This window comes from Siphateles boraxobius, unplaced genomic scaffold, assembly GCF_051911475.1.
Source record: "Siphateles boraxobius isolate OS27281-9 unplaced genomic scaffold, OSU_SipBor_1 11, whole genome shotgun sequence".
Taxonomy (NCBI): Eukaryota; Metazoa; Chordata; class Actinopteri; order Cypriniformes; family Leuciscidae; genus Siphateles; species Siphateles boraxobius.
Genome location: NW_027508711.1, coordinates 2,099,321 through 2,118,334, shown reverse-complemented (window position 1 = coordinate 2,118,334; position 19,014 = coordinate 2,099,321). Strand labels below are relative to the sequence as shown.

Genomic DNA, 19,014 nt, shown 5'->3' with positions numbered 1-19,014 from the left:
TTTTCCTCCGTCATTGACATAGCCTGGGACGCAGTACACCTAATGCTGCTAAAGATAAAGACCTAAAGAGGTTCAGACTTTATGTGTTATTCTGAGAAATCACGTTTATGGATTTATAAAAGCTGTCATCTTAAGCATTTTAAATTTTGTTAAGGCAGGAACACACGCTGATGAATGCCGACTGTGTTGTCGCCTCGCGTCAGGGTAAAAAGCTGTACTTGAACACACGGAGAGAACTACTGCCGACTGTCAGCTAGAAGGTGCGTTCAGCGCCTGCGTGTAAATGAGACAACTGTCTATTTCTGCAGATATATTCATCTATATTCGACATTCAAAAAGAGAAACCGACGCTGCCGGCTGCAGATAGCGTTACACAAACCATGAACTAAGCAGTGCGTGCTTACCGTTTTGTATATCAATCCTGTTAAACACTTTCTTTATTCCACTCCACTCATGTTAATATTTAAATATTTGCCATGGAACACTCATGTAAGATGACGTAACATAACAGCAGCCTTCTATCTGTAGGCCACCGTTTTGACTTCTTTGCTCTCTTTTTGCTATTAAGGTGATGATACACTGGACAACTTTTTGAGCAATATTGCTGGGCAATGTTGCCGTCAACGGGCAACCAGGTGAGACACAGGGCCCACGACCGATCTAAATTATTCAGATAGAAATGTATTGCCCATTTTCAATGGGAAAGTGCCCAAGCAACAATCGCTCTGCAAGATTGCCCAGCAACATCTGACGGTCGGGCGCCGATTCAACATGTCCAATCGGCTGTTACACAGTCGACGAGGACCAATTTCAGTCGAAGGTGCGGAACACACTGAGAAACCTTAGTCAGGCGACGCACAAATACTGCCCGACGGCCGACCGTCAGCTTGGTGTGATACTGCTTTAAAGGAACTATACCCTATACTTTGCTCTGACCATAATCTGAACTTTAAACCTGCTCTGTATGTGTGAGTGTGTGTGTGCTTCTGTAAGCATGTGAATGCACTTCATTATCCTGCTCATCTCCATGTCATGGTCCTCTTTAATGGATTCATCTGTATTCAGCTTTGCATGAATTCCATTAAGAGCCATTTGGAATTCTGAATGGACGGATTTGGCTTAAGTCAAGGGTCTTTCGCCTTGGCTGGTTTTGTGTTGCCGTTTCATCTCCTCTGTGAAGTAATATGTGAATTCGATTTAGAATAAAACTTCTGGTTCCTGTCAGCCATTGGATTTGGAAATCTTTCTTGGTAAATGAAAATATTTGGTCTTTAGAGATGTGTTACCTTCAGTCTGATTCATTATGTTCATGGAAAGGATTAGCTGTGATAATACTTCTGGGAAGTCACGTTATGGTGTTTTTGATCTGACATGAAAGGTTGTCATTGCTTTGTTGATCTCAGTGTTTCAGTTTGCCTGTCAGCTTTTCTTTTATTTGTGTGTGTGTGTGTGTGTGTGTGTGTGTGTGTGTGTGTGTGTGTGTGCGTGTGAATTCACATTCATACACACCTATTAACTTTTTTGGGCCAAAATACATTTTTGAGCAAGTACATAACCTGCCAGTGTTCAAAACTATTTGCTTGCCCTAGCTCGTTTCAAAACGGTAAGCTTGTAATCATTTTTTTACTTTTTTTTTTTTACTGTAATAATTTTCACCAGTGACAACTGGAGATTCACCCGTTGTAAAATGCAAAAGACTTTGAACTTCGGAGTGGCTAGAGAAAAAAAAGAGTCTGCAACCGGGCCCATGCGAAAACAAGGATAAATATCGGAAGGGCATTAAATGTAGTCACGCAATGCTGATGTTGTTAACATTAACAATTTGAGAACAAAGTATAATTTGCACGGTTTGACGTGATATGATAAGCAATCGTTAGATTTAATCAGCGCTATTTACTGCAATGCTTTTTTCCCCTTAGTTGGTCGAAACAAAAATGGATGTTACTTATTCAGGCGACATTTTCTGGTGAAAATTCTTATGTTGGTCATACTTCCAAAAAGTAGAATCTGTGATTCCTTATGACTGCACCCACACCGGCGCAGTGACTGACAGCCGCACATTCTCCTCAAAACATTGGATTCATCCGCGCCGAGGCACAACCCACGTTAAGTTGATAATCCCACGAATAACTGCAATTGCAGATTTCGAACAGAGATGGCGACAAAGAGGAAAAACTACAGACTGCAACTTTAAATTTAGATGTTAATTAGTGATGCTAATGGCTTGTTTTCAAATATAATATATAATATGACATGCATAACTTTCCTGCTCTGTCGCTAACTTGCTATAAACACGAATGATATCATGTGAAAGCTAGTACTAGCATGTTATGTGTCTGAAATACAGTTAATATTTCCAGACATTTTGCATAATTAGACAGAATGGTCACAATAATAAAAAAAAAGTATTACTAGATCACTACATCATATTGTGTGTGTGTTTTTTTTATTACTACATCATCACATGTTTTGTAATGTTTCTGTGGACTTGATAACAAAGTACACTTTTAAACTTTTGAAAACATTATTGTGGCATAATTATTGATTGTGATTGAAATGAAGCCACTTGTGCAGAACCATTAAAATTGGAAATAAAAAGTCCAATAAATATATATAAAATAAATTAAAGGTAACATTTAAAATGGTCTGGGACTGAATAATTTACACTCAAATAATTAATTGTTTTACTTTTGTTTCACTCTTTGTATATATGTTATCATCATTTAAAAAAATGGAATTATCATAATATTCATTTAGATTAATAATAATTGTAATATTTTTCATTTATAAAGATTGAATGTGGGACATGGGTAAAATGAATACCTTTCAACGCTTTATACTCTAAAAAAAGCACTGTGTCTGAAATCGAATACTTCCCTACTGCGAAAAACAGTAAGCCAACATAGTATGTATGAATACATAGTAATAAAAAAAACACGAATTAAAAAGTAAATTAAAAAGACGAAAAGTACCCAGATGACCTACTACTTCCGGCGAGATTATGAAGCACGCAATCGATGGACACTTTAGTATCCCATGAGGCCACGGGAGAGGATTTACGAATGTAAGTGAAGCTACGCAACTGACAGTGTAGGTCACATGACAATAACAACATGGCGGATGTAGTTTGTCCGAATTTCATTCATACTACCCATATGCATACTATGTACTTTTAAACAATCGTGAAGTAAGTTTCAAACCAACCTACAGTATGCAATTTCATGTGATGAATATACTTTTACATGTTTGTATTAAGAATTTCTGATTAATAACCCAGTATGGGTTATTAAATCAAACTCAATAGAGGATTTGCATATGAAGAGATGCACATGTTTCATTCTATCTCAGACTTATTAAGCATTCAGAAATATTATATTCCCTATTGTTAAGTGTGAATTATGAATCCAAACTGTGCTTAAGGTGTCCTGTTAATCAGAACCAACTGTGGGAGGGTTCTGTCAGAATGTATGAATACTTCATGACTGATAACTGCAGCGGAGGGAAATGAATGGAAATCCTGACCATCCCAAAGAGATGATTTTTCATATTGCCACAGGAGTCAATGACATTCCCTCTCTGTTCCTCCCTCCAAATTTATATTTCACTCTCGCCTATAGTCACTGTCACACACTCACTTTTTATCTCTATAGCCTACTCTACAGAAAGAGAAGGCCAAAGCAAGATGACCTTTACACTAACTGTCAGTCAAAGAGTTCATCTATATGTCTGTAACATATTCAAATCGTTTCATTTGACATTTAATTTAATTTCAATAAAATTGCTTCTTTTTTAAGCTATTTTAAAACAACAGGAAGTGCAGGGGACTTTTAACTAGGCTTCCTCTAGGCATTCATTCACCTGTATTTCCTCGCAGATGTACCTGTTTTGAGCTTGTAGTCCAGTCTATGTTAAGACATTATGTTTTTTTCCCCCTCAAAATAGAGAAATTGGACGGGACTTTCTCTCCTGTGACCTCGAATAAAAAAATAAAAATAAAAAAAAAGCGGAATAATCATGTATGGATTTATTTAACTTTTGGACACAAAATGGAGGATTCTAGTACAAGGGAAGAAAAATAATTCGGTAAGATCTTTTGGAGATTGGACTGATTTTCTGTTTGAAGGAAGTGGATGGATTTCTTCTGTGTTGTTTTCACTTGTTTGTAAAGCAGCAACCATCTGATTGGTTCAGTGATGAACATCTAATAACAATGTCTGAATTTATTCATCTTTTATGTGTTATCAGAAGAGTGTTTCAAGAGCATTTTTATTATAGCCTAGTTCTGAGGTGTTGTGAGTGATTCTTTGTTGCTAGGCTTAGGTGGCTAAATTCAAAACAGCCTACCCTTAAAGTAACAATGGCTTTTTTCTCCTTAAATCTGATTCTTTTTTATCAAGTCGGCCTGTCATTACATTGGTTTTAACCACAGTAGAGTCTTTAGCAATGAATATTTTGCCATTGATTATTAGTTTCTATGAGGTCAGTATTAAAATCTGAACCCATTCATAACAGAGTAAACAACTGTAAAGTGTCTTGTTGTGAAACGTAATTGCACAGATAATTTCTGTAAAGTCTGTAGATGGTACCAAAAGAAGTAGTAAAAGTAAAAAGAAGCAAAACGTGAACATTAACATATGGTAACTCATCACAAAAACACACAGAAGCCTGGTGGTAAATGGCAATAGTTATTTTATTTTCTCTCTATATTTTAAAGGTTTATTATTTACAAAGAAAAAAAATCAAAATAATTTTTTGACAAACACCGTTTGTCTGCATATAGTTATAAGAAAGTATACATTTACCTTTCTCTTATTCAGGATCAAGTAACTAATTGTCCATGTTTTGTTATTTATTGAATGATTGTTGTACCTGCTTTTTTTAAATTCTTTTTTTAAATATATTTTTTTAAACGAAGCATTGGTGTGCATGAACGAGCATAATGGAAAAACAAAATCAGCTGAGATTAAGAGTTTGAGGCCGGTTCTAGAATCTTCCATCATTTGCATCACATCATTGAACATATCAAACAAAATGATTTCACCTGAATCGTAGAGTCTGCAAACCAAACATTTAGTTTTTTTTCCCTTTATTTAAAACATCACTCCTTCCCCTCTTGTTCTTTTGCATTGTTCATTTCCAATCACATAAACACAAATATATGATAAAAATAAATAAAAAACAAACAAACATACGAAGACATGTGCTGGTTTTCTTAAACACCTCCTTAGAAAGTGACAGGATTCTCTCTCTCTCTCTCTCTCTCTCTCTCTCTCTCTCTCTCTCTCTCTCTCTCTCTCTCTCTTTTTTTTTAATTTTTTTTTTATGTGTATTATTGTATGAGCGTCTGTCCTTCATATTCCACTCCAGAATTCTAACAGTGTTTAAAGCTGAGAGGAAAAAGCACATAACACGGGAAGCGTTCCCCTCCGAAGGCAAGTACAGTATCAAAAAGTAGCAGATACTCAGAGTACCCCTGGCCATCCTATCTGTACACTAGTTTCTATACACTATGGCATAGCAGGAGTTAAGCACTATTTGTTGTTTTTAACCCCTTTAGTTAACCAACTAATGTACAGTATATGTTTCTGCTCTAGATATCTCTCTCTCTTCAAACAGAAAGTGCAATTCACAATGAAAGTTTGTACTGAAATGTTTCACTTTGGCCAGTTTCATTCCACACAACATCAGTGGCTATAAAGTTAAGTTCCACACACATTTAACCATTCCTAGGATCTGTCGTGATTCCAGTCGATACTGATTAGTCTTTTAAATGCAAATAGATATACTTGGTATTTTCACATTATGCCAAGCAAAGACCGCTGCGATCCCATTTTTTTTGCTCCGATACGTTTGGCCATTCCCATTGCTTTTTGTTCTCATTCGAAAACATTGAACACACACACATATACACTTGTTTACATACGCATGTGCGAGCGCACGCACACACACGAGTCACACTCATGAAAGGAACAGGATGAAACATGGCTATAGTTTAGGCACAAATACTTAAGAATGTCCTTTTCGTGAAAATTCAATGTTTCTGATACGCACAGAGAACGTCTAGGCAGACAATAAACAAAAAACATAATCTCACAATACATTAAAACGTCAACATTTTTTAAATAGTTTCTCTTTTGAAGTATTCGTGACAATGCATGCGTTTATGGTCGCTGTATGGGATTTGCACTGGTACAGTACTGACACAAGTGGGTTTTTTTCTGAGTATTGTCCTCTTTTAAGCATTGTGCAAGGGGGCTTTGAGACTTTGCACAGGTCAGATGAGTTTTTGCTTTATTCTACCGAATTTCGGTAGCAGTATTGTAAGAATAAATTCAAAATGGTCATAGAAGTCACAGCTGCTTGTTACCCCTTAGATCTGTTAGATCTGTTACTCCCAAATACGGGCGACTGACATGCCATTTCAAAGTCTTAAGCCCCAGACTGGATGATTCAACGAACGGGAGAGATAAAAACCTTAATGCAAAGCAGCTTCTGTTTTTCTTTCTTAGAACATCTATATTTATCCATCTATTCTTTCTGATACTTTGTTGGATTCACATAATTACTCCTGGAAAAACATGCAGAATAGTTTCTGCTGCTCACTTGGATAATTGTGTTGTGTCTGCATTGTGTTGTGCCATTGGTTTACAGATTTGTATGTTGCCTAAAGGTTAGACTTAAATGTTTTTGTAAAAACTAGCAGTGCATTAGTAACATTAAAATAACAGTGAAAATAAATACATAACTAAATGCGCTAGAATGTTTTTCACAGTCGTTAAATGTGAAAAAAATGGAAAATGCATAACCAGAACATCTAGTTCTATGTAATAGTATGATGGAGTAATGTGTACATAATACTGATCCATGAGAAGAACACTATTAATATGAAACTATTATAAAATAAAGCATCTATTGATGTACACAAGCAGCTGTAGGTTTCCTTATGTTACATCAGCCCAGGAAATGTTCAAATACATTTTGATGGATTGTAAAACATAAATGATGATGTAACATAATTTGCATTAAGCTTAGCTGCTGCTGATGATGATGAGTGCCCCCCCCCCCCCTTACCCCCACTCGTATACCTTTATATTTGACCAGCAAGATATTTTGGAATACATATATTGTCTTTAGTGCTACCTACAATATAGTGCTACTATTTGCATTAAGGTTTTCTTATCTCTAATGATTTTTGTCACATATTACCATTTTAATATATATGTATACATATATACATATATTTATATATGTATATATACATATGTATATATAGACATTACACAGGTGGCTGACAGAGATAAGACATTGCCATGTTTGAGAAATGCACCACACATTACTTTTGTAAATACTAGTTCTACAAAACTATGTACAACACACATATAGGTAATCTTCATATCACAGTCTATTGCATAATGGTGATAATCTTTAGTTTTATAAATATTGTAAATGTACAGTCTTTAAGTGACATTTCATAATGTCTGTCTCGTTCTGAAATCAGATATAGAAAATAAAAACCTTCCGATTTGACCACACATCCTTCGTAAAAATAAATTAAACTAAATTTAAATTAAAAAAAACAACAGAAAAAATACATTTATTCCCTTTAATGCACAAAGGCTGCCTTGAAATGCAACGCAATTACTGCACAACACGAAGTATTGCAGATGTCGAAACTACACCTTGATGTGGTGCGCCGAGCATTTTCTGATATTATCTTATTTTTTTCCAGCCGGTAAAAGTTTGTAGATGTGCTTTTAAAACTTTTCAGAATTTTCCAGGTTCGATTTTCGCAAACGTTTTCCACAGTGATGCCAAAAGCTGCTGAATGCTGGACTTGTTTTGTCATCTTCTTATCGAGAACAAAAATTCAACAAAAAACACATTCAAGAACGTCATTGCATTCCCGTAACCAAAAACGAAAAATCTGAACTGTAAGGAAAACGTCAACAGAAAAGAATATCTTCAGACACGTTATAGTCACATATGTTAGAGAGGAAGACTTGCTTTTATACTAGAGTTTTTTTTTCCCCATATGGACAATGCCAAATATTCTAGTTGGATTTGCACATATATATTTGTATAATATACATTCTTAAGTTGAAGGGGAAGTGTGTCTAAAATATAGTACAAGGATATTCTGTACAGGATAGCTATGAGGTTATTTTTTTCAGAGGAAGATGGAGAAAAAAATACAAGTCTTTTCCCCATTTCTTTGTCTCTCCATAAAAATCAATCAAAATCTCTTTTAAAAAAAATGAATGTGAAAAAAGTAAAATGGGATCATAAATTTGATGCGAACCGCATCTTGTCTTGTTCCGTCTCTGTACTGCTTAAGACTGCCGACTCTCTCCTGGAGCCCGTGGAATCCCTGTGCTGGGCACTAGAAGGCGCCATGCGCACCGGCGGTATGGCACCCGATGACATCTGCCGGAAAAGGGCAACCCTCTGTGGGACGTTGGTGCGGATGCCGCTTTGCAGCACTGAGCCTGGGGCCTGGATGCCTGCCGTGGATCCCATGGGTGGCTGAATGGAAGCCAGTGGTTCGCCTGATGTGGGGTGTGCTCGGGCAGCCAATGAGGCCTCGTGGGGCAGTGACGGCTGTGAGGCAGAGAGGTGGCGTATGTCCTTGCTCAGGCTGCCTGACTGGAGCACCTGCGTGCTCTTGTGGACATCGCTCCTCTGAGGGGACGCCCCTTGCGATTGCTGCGCCGGTTGTTGCGCCGGTTGTTGTGGTATGGAGGCGGGCGAGGACTGCTGGGGTAAGGCTTGCTGTACAAGGGACAGTTGGGAGGCCGTCGGCGATCCGTACTGGAATGTTCGGCTAGCTATAGGGGTCTGCACCGGGGGACTGCAGATGGATGTGGTGAACGAACAAGGGGACATGATCGCTCCTGCCGGTTGCTGCAAGGGCGTAGGGGGATTCTGGGAAGAGGTGCTCAAGTTACCGTAAGAAACGCTTGGCGCTGAAAACGTGACGCCCTGTGAGGGTGGCACACGACCTGATGGGGTTATAGTGGCGGAGGTGCTGTAGCTTAGTGGGGCGGCCTGCTGCTGTAATTGGTTGTTCCCAAGAACAGCAGTCGCTGTAGTGAACGGTGGCTGAGCGGGAGAGTTAATGATGGAGTTTCCAGACATTGGCGTGGAGTTCATCCCCGTGACCGATTGCTTCCGATCCACCATCATCACCATCTCTCGGTCCTGCCGGATGATCTGCTTCAGCAGCTCGTTCTCCTGAGTGTTGAAGACGCCAGCGTTCAGATCCTTCTGAAATTTCTGGAGCAGGAGTGAGTTCTTCTTCCCTGTTGAGGGTGAAACCGAAAGATAGTCAAACTTTAGTTTAGGCTGAGCAGATAACAACTAGACCAAATAGAGTAACAAAGAGTGTTGAACAGTGAGAGAAGCACAAAGGTCTCACAAATGTAGAAAGGGGAGGCTAGTCACTCCTAAGTAGAGATTTTGAAGTAGGACTGATGTTGGATGCAACTTCTGAGGTGCTTATGCATTGAATCTCAATTCACATTTGTTTTTTTCGCTATTGGTTTAATGGTTTAGCAACTACACAGATTTCAAAGTTTAAAACATCACAATCTCCAATCACATCACAGATAGGCTACTCGAAAAATATGTTTCGTTACCCTGCCAAAAATCAAACCTCACTCCATTTTTAGAGCTTATGTAAAAGGTATGTTCTCCTAGTCTGGTCAGGCCGGTCTTGCTTTAGAAAGGTTTTGAGAACTTAGCTTCAGAGACATCACCCAGCAAAACTTTAATTGTGGAAAAGTTTGACCAGTCTAGAAGATGAGATAGAGTAGGTATGTCTAAGCTGTTTGTTTTCCAGCAGGGTATCTACTACCTAAACTGACAAACACAAAGTTTATAGTAAAATTAGGACTTGAATAAAATAACCAATGGTCCTATAAGCCCTTTTTACATTAATGTGTATAAACTTTGTTGTTGTAATGAGTTCATGGCTATTATTGTCTCTTCTATTGAATAGTTTCTAAATTGTATTAGCTGTCAACCTTGAAAGCTAGGCTAAGTTAGTTGACTGTGCTAGTGATCTTCAGTGGATGACAAGAGTGTCACTTGAAGAAAGCAATAAATGCATTCATTAAAATACTTATTCAAATGGACAAATAAATTAAAAAGTTCAAAATTAGTTAATTGTAAAAGTAAAATAAAATGTATTTAGCGCAATTAAAAAGTTAATTATTTAGAATTATATTCATACAGATGTTTTTACTATGATTATTATTTTTAGTCCTCCATAGCCTACAAAAGATGCATCAAAATATAAGTAGAATCATTGATCAGTGCAATTAGTGCAATTCGTTGTCGTCTATTTGGTGGTTACTGTGATATCGATGTCATGTTATAAACTTGGAAGCAGCAATAAGAAGAATCAATTGATTGATCAGCTAATGTTTGTAAAGAATGCAGGAAGGTGAGATTAGATACAGTGCAATGTTATGAGTTGCCAAATATGAATTTAACTACTCCACTGTGCCAAATGGATTTAGATTTATTCTGTTCTGTTAGTCACTAGTTTGCTGCTATCATAAATGAGGGATGTATCGATCTTTTCATGAACCTCTTCTATTATTGCCTTTTTGTACTCAATAGCTGAGCAGAGCTCTATTGTTACATACAATGAATGAGTAAGACTCTTATGAGCTGAAGGCATAAAGCAATAAGCTATCAATCTCTCAGCCATTGCTGTAAGAGCAAATCAGGCAGGAGGGATGCTGGGGTTTTTACCTTTCAAAAAGAAAGTACAGTTTCATGACCCAGCTGCTGTGGGACATATAACATTTTACTATCAAGCTGTCTGAGCATAATTTTTATATACAGAATTGAATAATTAATGAATGAATTTTATACTATTTTGTGTTTGTATTTTTTTTAAACATGAAATTAAGGCTTTATGGGGGCAGTTTGTAACTGTTTTGTAATTTGTCAAATGAGTTTTGCAGATGTGTTGCATCATAAATAATATTCTTTATTTATTCAAACTTTGCAAAAGTTCCACATATAATGCCAGTCAATGCTACTAGCACACACCCCCCCCCCCCAAAAAAAAAATCATAAATTGTCATGACTAACTGACAGACATTAATGAAATGGTAGTAAAACCATTAATACATTTCACTTGTCTTTTTGTGACAGCGCAGGTAATTCTACATTATTTATTTATTTATTTACTTATTTTTTAAGTACTTAAAGGGATAGTTCAACTAAAAATGAAAATTCAGTCATCATTTACTCACCCTCATGTTGTTCCAAACCCGTAAGACTTTCGTTCATATTTGGAACACAAATTAAGTAATTTTTTATGAAATCTGAGCCTGTTCTGTACTCTCCATTGACAGCTAAGCAACTACCACTTTGAAGCTTCAAAAAGTTTATAAAGAGAGAGATCGTAAAACTAATCCATATGAATTGAGCAGTTTAGTCCAAATTTTCTAATGAGACACGATCACTGTATGTGATGAACAGATGGAATTTAGGCTTGTATTCACATATAAACATCGATCAGCGGACATAAATAGAAGCTCAACCAAACCTGCTTGACGCTCGAGAACAAACCTCATTGGTTCTTGCGGAAGCTCAAACGCGCTGCATAACATTAGAATGAATCTCATTGGTTCTCGCACGTCAAGCAAACAGGATGAATGAGCTTCCGTTTACCATAACTGATGATGTGAGAGTTGATGAATGTTTATATGTGAATAAAAGCCTAAATTCAATTTGTTCATCATAAAAAGTCATCAGGTCTCTTCAGAAAATGTGGAATCTCTCAGATTTTTTAAAAATATATTTGTGTTCCTTACAAGTTTGGAACAACATGAAAGTGAGAACATTTTCATTTTTGGGTGAACTAACCCTTTAATTCGTAATGCTTAAATAATGGGATTGTAGTACATTCCCTCATTAAATATGTTTGTTACAGTATTTTGTACTTTTTTCAGATTTTTAAATACCTTTTTTGTTGTTGCTTTAAATCAAAGTTTGTAATGAGTTTTTGAATAAATTACAATGTTTTGGTTTGGTTTGCATCATGTCTTACGTTTTTATTGAAGGTTATGTTTGAGGGTTTTTTTTTTAAACCCATAGAAAAAATAAATAGGAAAAAGACTTTATAAACCAACAAGGCTTAAAGTGGGCACAGTAGCTTTAATGCAATATCAAAATAAAATGTTTCTTTTATAGACATTCACTACTTAGCCAAAAGTATGTGGACATAAGCCATCAGCAGATGGATGATGGTTTAAACTAAAATAAGAACAATACGATCTGCTATTAAGAACATAATGTTGTAGCACGAAACAGTAACTGTCAGGATGAAGGAATTTAAATACTGTCTCCTAATAACTTGCTGTAGCATGTACATTTATATTTGAGACCGTTCCCATAAGCAATCAATAACCAATAATGAAGAGTTTCAGCACTGTCACAGGAGAAAATAAGAGATATCTTATGTCACTGGAGAAAGGAGGAGGATGAACATGTCTAGTCTGGACAGGAACACTTATTCAGGAATAACATGAAAACCTCCCTGGAGACTTTTTTTTAGGTTTTACAAGCCTGTCGTGTCGTTGCATATCCAAATACAGAATTTCCTTGTTAACAGTGCATATTGATTAGTCCGACAGCTGTAAACATGGCTGGGTGAGTTTTGTAAAGAGGCAGTCAGACCTGTGATGTATTTTGGCATGGGGAAAAAACAGTGACTGATTGTCCCTGATGTTTGCAACCCACCCTGAAAAAATGGCCTTTGTGCATTCAATCTCAGAAGGCAAAGGCCATGATGTAATCTACTGGCAGCCACAGTGAAATAAATCCAGATGAACATTGAAGAGTCTATGGTCTACTTCTAAATAAACACGCACTGCATTTCTACAGACTTACGTGATGTCTAAAAAGAAGTTTGAAGGCATAATGAATTCTGTGAATGGGGAGTTGATCAAAAACATGTTATTCACAGGACTATAAAGGGCCAGAGAAGGGGATCTAGACAAGGTCCTTTCAGATCAATCATGACCTCTAAAGGGTTTAACATGTTTTCGAGATGTTTAAATGTGTTCCGCTGGATATGTTTAAGTCATACATGTTCTCTGACGCCCTTGCAGGAACTTTCATTTGGTATGCCATGTTTTATTGACCATGTCTTGCCATCAACCAAATCTGCAGGGACTTCTGCGGGAAATTATATAATCTTATGTTATCCTAAACCTACGGAATGTGGCATTCAGTGAACCAGAAAGTATGTAGACACTTAAGTCACATTTAAAAATGTATGAATGCCATTGCATTACATTACAAAATATGAAAATTTGAAAATGTAGCCACAATCTACTATTCATAAATTGTGAAATTAGGAAAATGCATTTGAATATAATCATAAAATGTACATTATTATGTTTCTAAAGCTATGTTTCTTCCAACTGGACCAAAATTTATGTGAACAGTACGCACAAATACCTATGAATACTTATCTGTCACAGATATTTAGTTCATATTTTAATAATTTGTTGGCAGACTTTGGTATTTTTGCAAATCTAAGCACAGTTTGATACATTTTTAGATCAGTAGTTTTAAGAAAAACTCAAAATTTTATCTCAGTCTCATAATTGAGATCTCTCTTTCCTGTGGGGAGTTTTGGCAAAAAATATAATTTGAGAGTGTCACAACATTTGATTGTGAGGAAGAAAGACTGATAAAAAGACATTCTGAACATTTCCTTAACATTGATTCCACAGTAACCCACAGTCTCTTTAAGGACAAAACCTATTATATGGGGCTTGTACGAAGAAACACAAATTCCCATAGAATGTTCTCAGACATTCAGTAGAACGGAACATTCCGTTTCACCTCTAAGCTAGACGGCCTCCGTTGAGACACATTAGCCCTCTGCCGCACGCTTCTGGGGCTGAATGGCGATATTGGGCTTCATTTCTCTCTATCTGTGTCAGTAAAGATGCCTAATAACCTGGAGCCTGCCTCCCATTCTCTAATTAATGAGTGGAACACAGTGAGCTGTGAACGTGGCAGACCATTGAGCTCAAGCACCTTGCCAGGTGGCTGCCGTGACGTTTGGACCACAGATATAAATAGGCCCGGGACAAAGCTGCCTGTTTTAGCTTCTGTTGCTAACAAAAAAAAAAAAAAAAAAAACGTAACTACTTTTTATATGACTGTTATCTGAGTTTAGGAGCCTCCATTTACAAGACTCCATAATATACCTAAAGTCAACCTGGAAATATAAATAGGTTAGACCAGCTCTAAAATATTGATTAGTCTCTTTTTGAGTGCAAAAGAGTGAAAATAAATGAAAAAAATAAATCCTTATCTAGTAATCACAAATAACTGAAAGTCATGGAAATTCATTGGTCTGAAAGGTGTGGGAGCTCTGTGTTTGAAAGATCTGTAAAATTAGAGATGACAGTACTAATCTTTTACATTTATCAGTTCATTCGTTTTTCAGAATAGAGTAGCTTTTTCATTAACACGATAATTTGTACTTTTTTTTCTCCACATTTTTTTATGTTGCTAATCATATATGTGTCTGTGTGTGTATATATATATATATATATATATATATATATATATATATATATATATATATATAATATAGTGTATATACTAGTAGTGTAGTGTAAAAATTTATTTTTAAGATTAATAGTCACCTGCTTTTTGTGCTCTAATTCTGTCTCTGGTTATAGACTCTTATTCTCTCTCTCATAATTATAAATGTGATAAATTTAACAATGTATTAACACACTGCCCATTTAAGTATCTTTAAGTAGTTAGCTGCTTTTTATAACTAAATATTTAAAGTGACTTGACTTTAAATTAACTACTTAAAATTTTCTTGGCAAACTACCATTTTAACCCTTTGATGCACAACATGGGTCTAAATAGACCCGACTGAGTTTATTTTCTATATCTTTGCAAGAAATTAATTTTTTCATTCAGTATTCCAGGTATTCCTCAATTAACTTGTTTTTGATCATCACAAATCCTTATTTTTGTTTTTACTTTCTTACTTTTTGAATGAAAATAGTTTTTGTATCGCAACCCTTCTAATGCGCAACATGGGTCTAAAAAGACCCATATTCATTTCCTATGTTATTTCAGTGATGGCTGAGTGTTTTCTTTGCTGAATCTTTAAAATATATGTATTTTATCATTTGTTATTCCAGGTATTCATTAAATATCTTGTTTTTGATTTCCACAAATCATTATGTTTATGTTTCCTTTCTTACTTTATAAACAAACACAGTTTTTGTATTTCTACATCAATTTTACATACATGGGTCTAAAATGACCCGTATTCATTTCCTATCTTATTTCAGTCATGGAGTGTTTCTTTGCTGAATCTTTAAAATATATGTGTTTTATCATTTGTTATTCCAGATATTCATTAAATATCAGTGGCGGATCTAGAAAATTTTACATGGGGGGGGCAAAGGGGTGGCAAGAGGTCTTGGCAGGGTAGCAGGGGCAGACGGTGGGAATCCATATATGTGAATTGCTTTAACAAAACAAACACAAAAACAAAGTATTATTGTTTAATCATGCCCTTACACACTACAAAGGTTTTTAATTCACAACAGGAATAAGCCCAGTGCAGTGTTCAAACAAAACAAAACCGTGCATCTTATAAAAAGTAAAATTATAACAAGCAAAATGAAAATATAAAAAAACAAAGTACAATAATTGTGTCCAAGGACTTTTAGCCTTAATGGTTAGGCTCCAGCTACTTTCTTCAACTACTCTTGCCTGCAAAAGTCAATATGTGAAAACCTCTGGTTATCCTTGTATTAGGGGTGGAACGGTACACAGAAGTCACGGTTCGGTTCATACCTCGGTTCAGACACCACGGTTCGGTACGATTTCGGTACAATGGTGTGAAAAGCAAAACAAAAATGCAGAAGGCATTTTTATAAATGTCTTAAGCCTTGTATTTTTTAAATAAGTTTTATTAATAAAGGCATAGAACCAGTTTATTTGTAGTGCACTGACAATAGTTTTATATAATTTAATTAGTTTATTAATTAAATTAATAAAAAGACAAAGACCTTGCGATATGTTTGGTATGTTTGAATGAATTTAAAATTAATTTGCCATATTTCAATATATTTGTTTTTCTTAATTTTAATTAACCCTAACTTTATTCTCATCTGAATTATAAATAATTGTTCCCTTTCAGGAACGTCGAGCTGCGTGAAACGCTGCGGGAACGCCTCTTGCATTGTGCGTCATGAAGCACGTATGGAATCAGCCCAATGGCGAGACGGAACCTCACGAGTGACGTCATCGACCAGGAAACTATAAAGCACACCCCTGAACACAATGGCGACAGCTTCTGTTGTCTTCAGCAAGCGCTCTGTGTGTGAATCTGTCCCTGTGTTTTTGTCTGTTCTTAGTGATTGCTAGGCAGGAGTTTTTCACTTAAGAAAACTATATACTGTATATATATTCACATATATCAGTATGACGAGCGAGCAGCAATACAGAAAGTGTGTTCCCCCCTGTACTCGTTTTCTCACGGGTGGGGATACACACGATCTGTGTGTTGTTTGTTTGGGAGTGCAGCATGCCCAGTCAGCTCTCGAGGGGGCTGATTGTGAGCATTGCAAGCGTTTTCCATTAAGAACGCTCCGCTCCCGGCGATCACTCTTCGAGGAGAGTGGTTCGGTTCGCGCTCCCCACGGCTCGGGTCCCGCTTCTGTCGAGGCAGAGCGGCGGCGCCTGTCGTGGGGATCGCAAATGGATCTGTCAGCGGGGTTTGAGACGGGCTCTGCCTTATCTCAGCCTTTACCTGCCAGTTCCAGTGCCTCAGTTCCGGGTGTGGAAGCACGCATTGCGGTTTCTTCCCCCCAGGCTGAGGCACCAATACTGCAGCTATCCAGTTCTGAGGAGCTGGATGTTGTCAGTATTGAGACAGGGGATGTTAAGGACTCGTCACCTCATTCCCCTGAACACGAGGAGCTTATGGAGGTGCTCACTCGTGCTGTGTTAAAACTAAGCATTGAGTGGCCAGCTGTTAGGCAGGAATATGTTTCTAAAAGCAAGCTTGACGAACGATTTTTGCCTTCCCGCGTTCAGCCTCCACGGCGGTGCCTTCCGTTTCTTCCCGATCTCCACACCAAGGTGTCGAGGTCGTGGAAGAGACCCGCCTCTTATCGTGTGTTTAGCCCCCAGACTTCCTCATATTCTAATATATCGGGGGCTATGTTATATGGTTATGGGGCGATGCCCAAGGCGGAGGAGACTCTAGCTAGCCATCTTTCTGCTGAGTCTTCCTCGTCTCTTAAGGCACCAGCTTTACCCACCAAGCCTCTCAGAAATACTTCGGCTCTGGTGGGTAAGGCTTATTCGGCGGCTGGTCAGGCTTCGGCGTGTCTGCACACGATGTCAATATTGCAGGGCATACCAAGCCGATCTTTTAAAAGATATGAGTGAGAGTGAGGAGGTCAGCACTGACGTGGTTCGAGAACTGCGTCAGGCTGCAGATTTATCTCTGCGTGCCACCAGGGAATCGGCTAAACTAATGGGCCGTTCTATGGCAGCCCTGGTGGCCGCAGAGAGACACTTGTGGCTTAATCTGTCTGATATGAAGGATAAAGAGAAAGCTTTTCTTTTGGATGCTCCACTTTCTCCATCTGGTTTATTCGGTGATGCGGTAAACACGGTCATAGATAAAAATCAGGAAGAAAAGAAGCAAGCTGCAGCTTTTCAAAAATTCCTCCCACTTAAAGTTCATGTCCCAGGGTCTGCTGGGCGAGGGTAGACCAAGCCGTCGACTAGCTCCTCACATAGGGCGCAACAAAGGCAGAGTGTCGCGTCTCGTGGCCCCCCCTTCTAAACAGTGGGAGCAGACGCGACAGTCTCAGGCGAAGCCTTCTAGTGGTAAGACTGATCTGAGGACAATCATTATGGCTAGGAAGGCTTCGTCTAAGAAGTCCTGACGCCACTGGTGTCAGGATGCTGAGGGTGGTCCCCACCGTGAGAGGGAGGTGTTCACCGCTTCAGACGGTGCCTGTTCTCTCACGGTGCCCTCAGGGGTCCCTTCTGCCAACCCCGCCTTCGTGTCGGGGCGCAGACGGCCTCAGCGAGCGCTTTCCCGAGGGACGCTCGCCCCCTCTGAGGAGGGGTTTAGAGCAGTCAGACCAGTTGTCCCCTGCTGGTGCGCCGTTACAGGGCGCTGTGTCTGCTGCTCAAAATATTCCAGAGGCCAGCCTCGAGAGGCTGGTACCCTTAGTAGATTTTCTGGCAGAGTGGAAAAGTCTTCCAAAAATATCTCAGTGGGTTCTGCATTCGATAGAAAGGGGTTATGCCATTCAGTTCAGATCTCCTCCTCCTCGATTCAACGGGGTCCTGCCCACCGTGGTGGGCCCCGAGCAGGCTCTGGTAATGGAATAAGAGGTGAAAACGCTCCTTCAAAAGGAGGCTATAGAACGGGTTCCTCCTCCCAGCGAGGAGTCAGGTTATTACAGCCGATATTTCATCGTTCCAAAGAAGGATGGGGGGTTGCGTCCAATTTTAGATCTGCGCCTATTAAATCGTGCTGTAGCCAAGCTCAAATTCAAGATGCTTACGCTAAAGCAAATCATGTCACAAATCAGGTCCGAGGACTGGTTTGTCACGATAGATCTGAAGGACGCATACTTCCACATCTCCATCCTTCCGCAACACAGGAAGTTCCTGAGGTTCGCTTTCGGGGGTGAAGCGTACCAATATCGTGTTCTTCCGTTTGGTCTAGCGCTCAATCGCAGCAGCAAGCGGCTCGGCATCGAGATGTCGTCCTCGCACACATATCTCCATCACAGATAACATCTTTTCTGGGGGTACTATGGGATTCTGTGGCAATGCGGGCTCGCCTGTCGCCTGCCCGCATCGCTTCGATTCTCTCAGCTGTAAAAAGAGTAAAGCTAGGCCAGTTGCTCACTGTAAAGCAGTTCCAGAGACTGCTGGGTCTCATGGCAGCAGCGTCCAGGGTTATACCCT

The 19,014-nt window shown here is 38.4% G+C and overlaps 1 protein-coding gene across 1 annotated transcript in view; it reads right to left on the bottom strand.

The window, feature by feature from the left end:
* Positions 1 to 7,589: 7,589 nt before the first annotated feature.
* Positions 7,590 to 19,014, bottom strand: part of hcn1 (hyperpolarization activated cyclic nucleotide-gated potassium channel 1) — a 124,296-nt gene continuing 112,871 nt past the window's right edge. Inside the window, exon 8 of the mRNA XM_077194132.1 lies at positions 7,590 to 9,299. Within this exon, the coding sequence (XP_077050247.1) occupies positions 8,281 to 9,299 (1,019 nt within the window). The 3' untranslated portion in view covers positions 7,590 to 8,280. The remainder of the gene's footprint in view (positions 9,300 to 19,014) is intronic.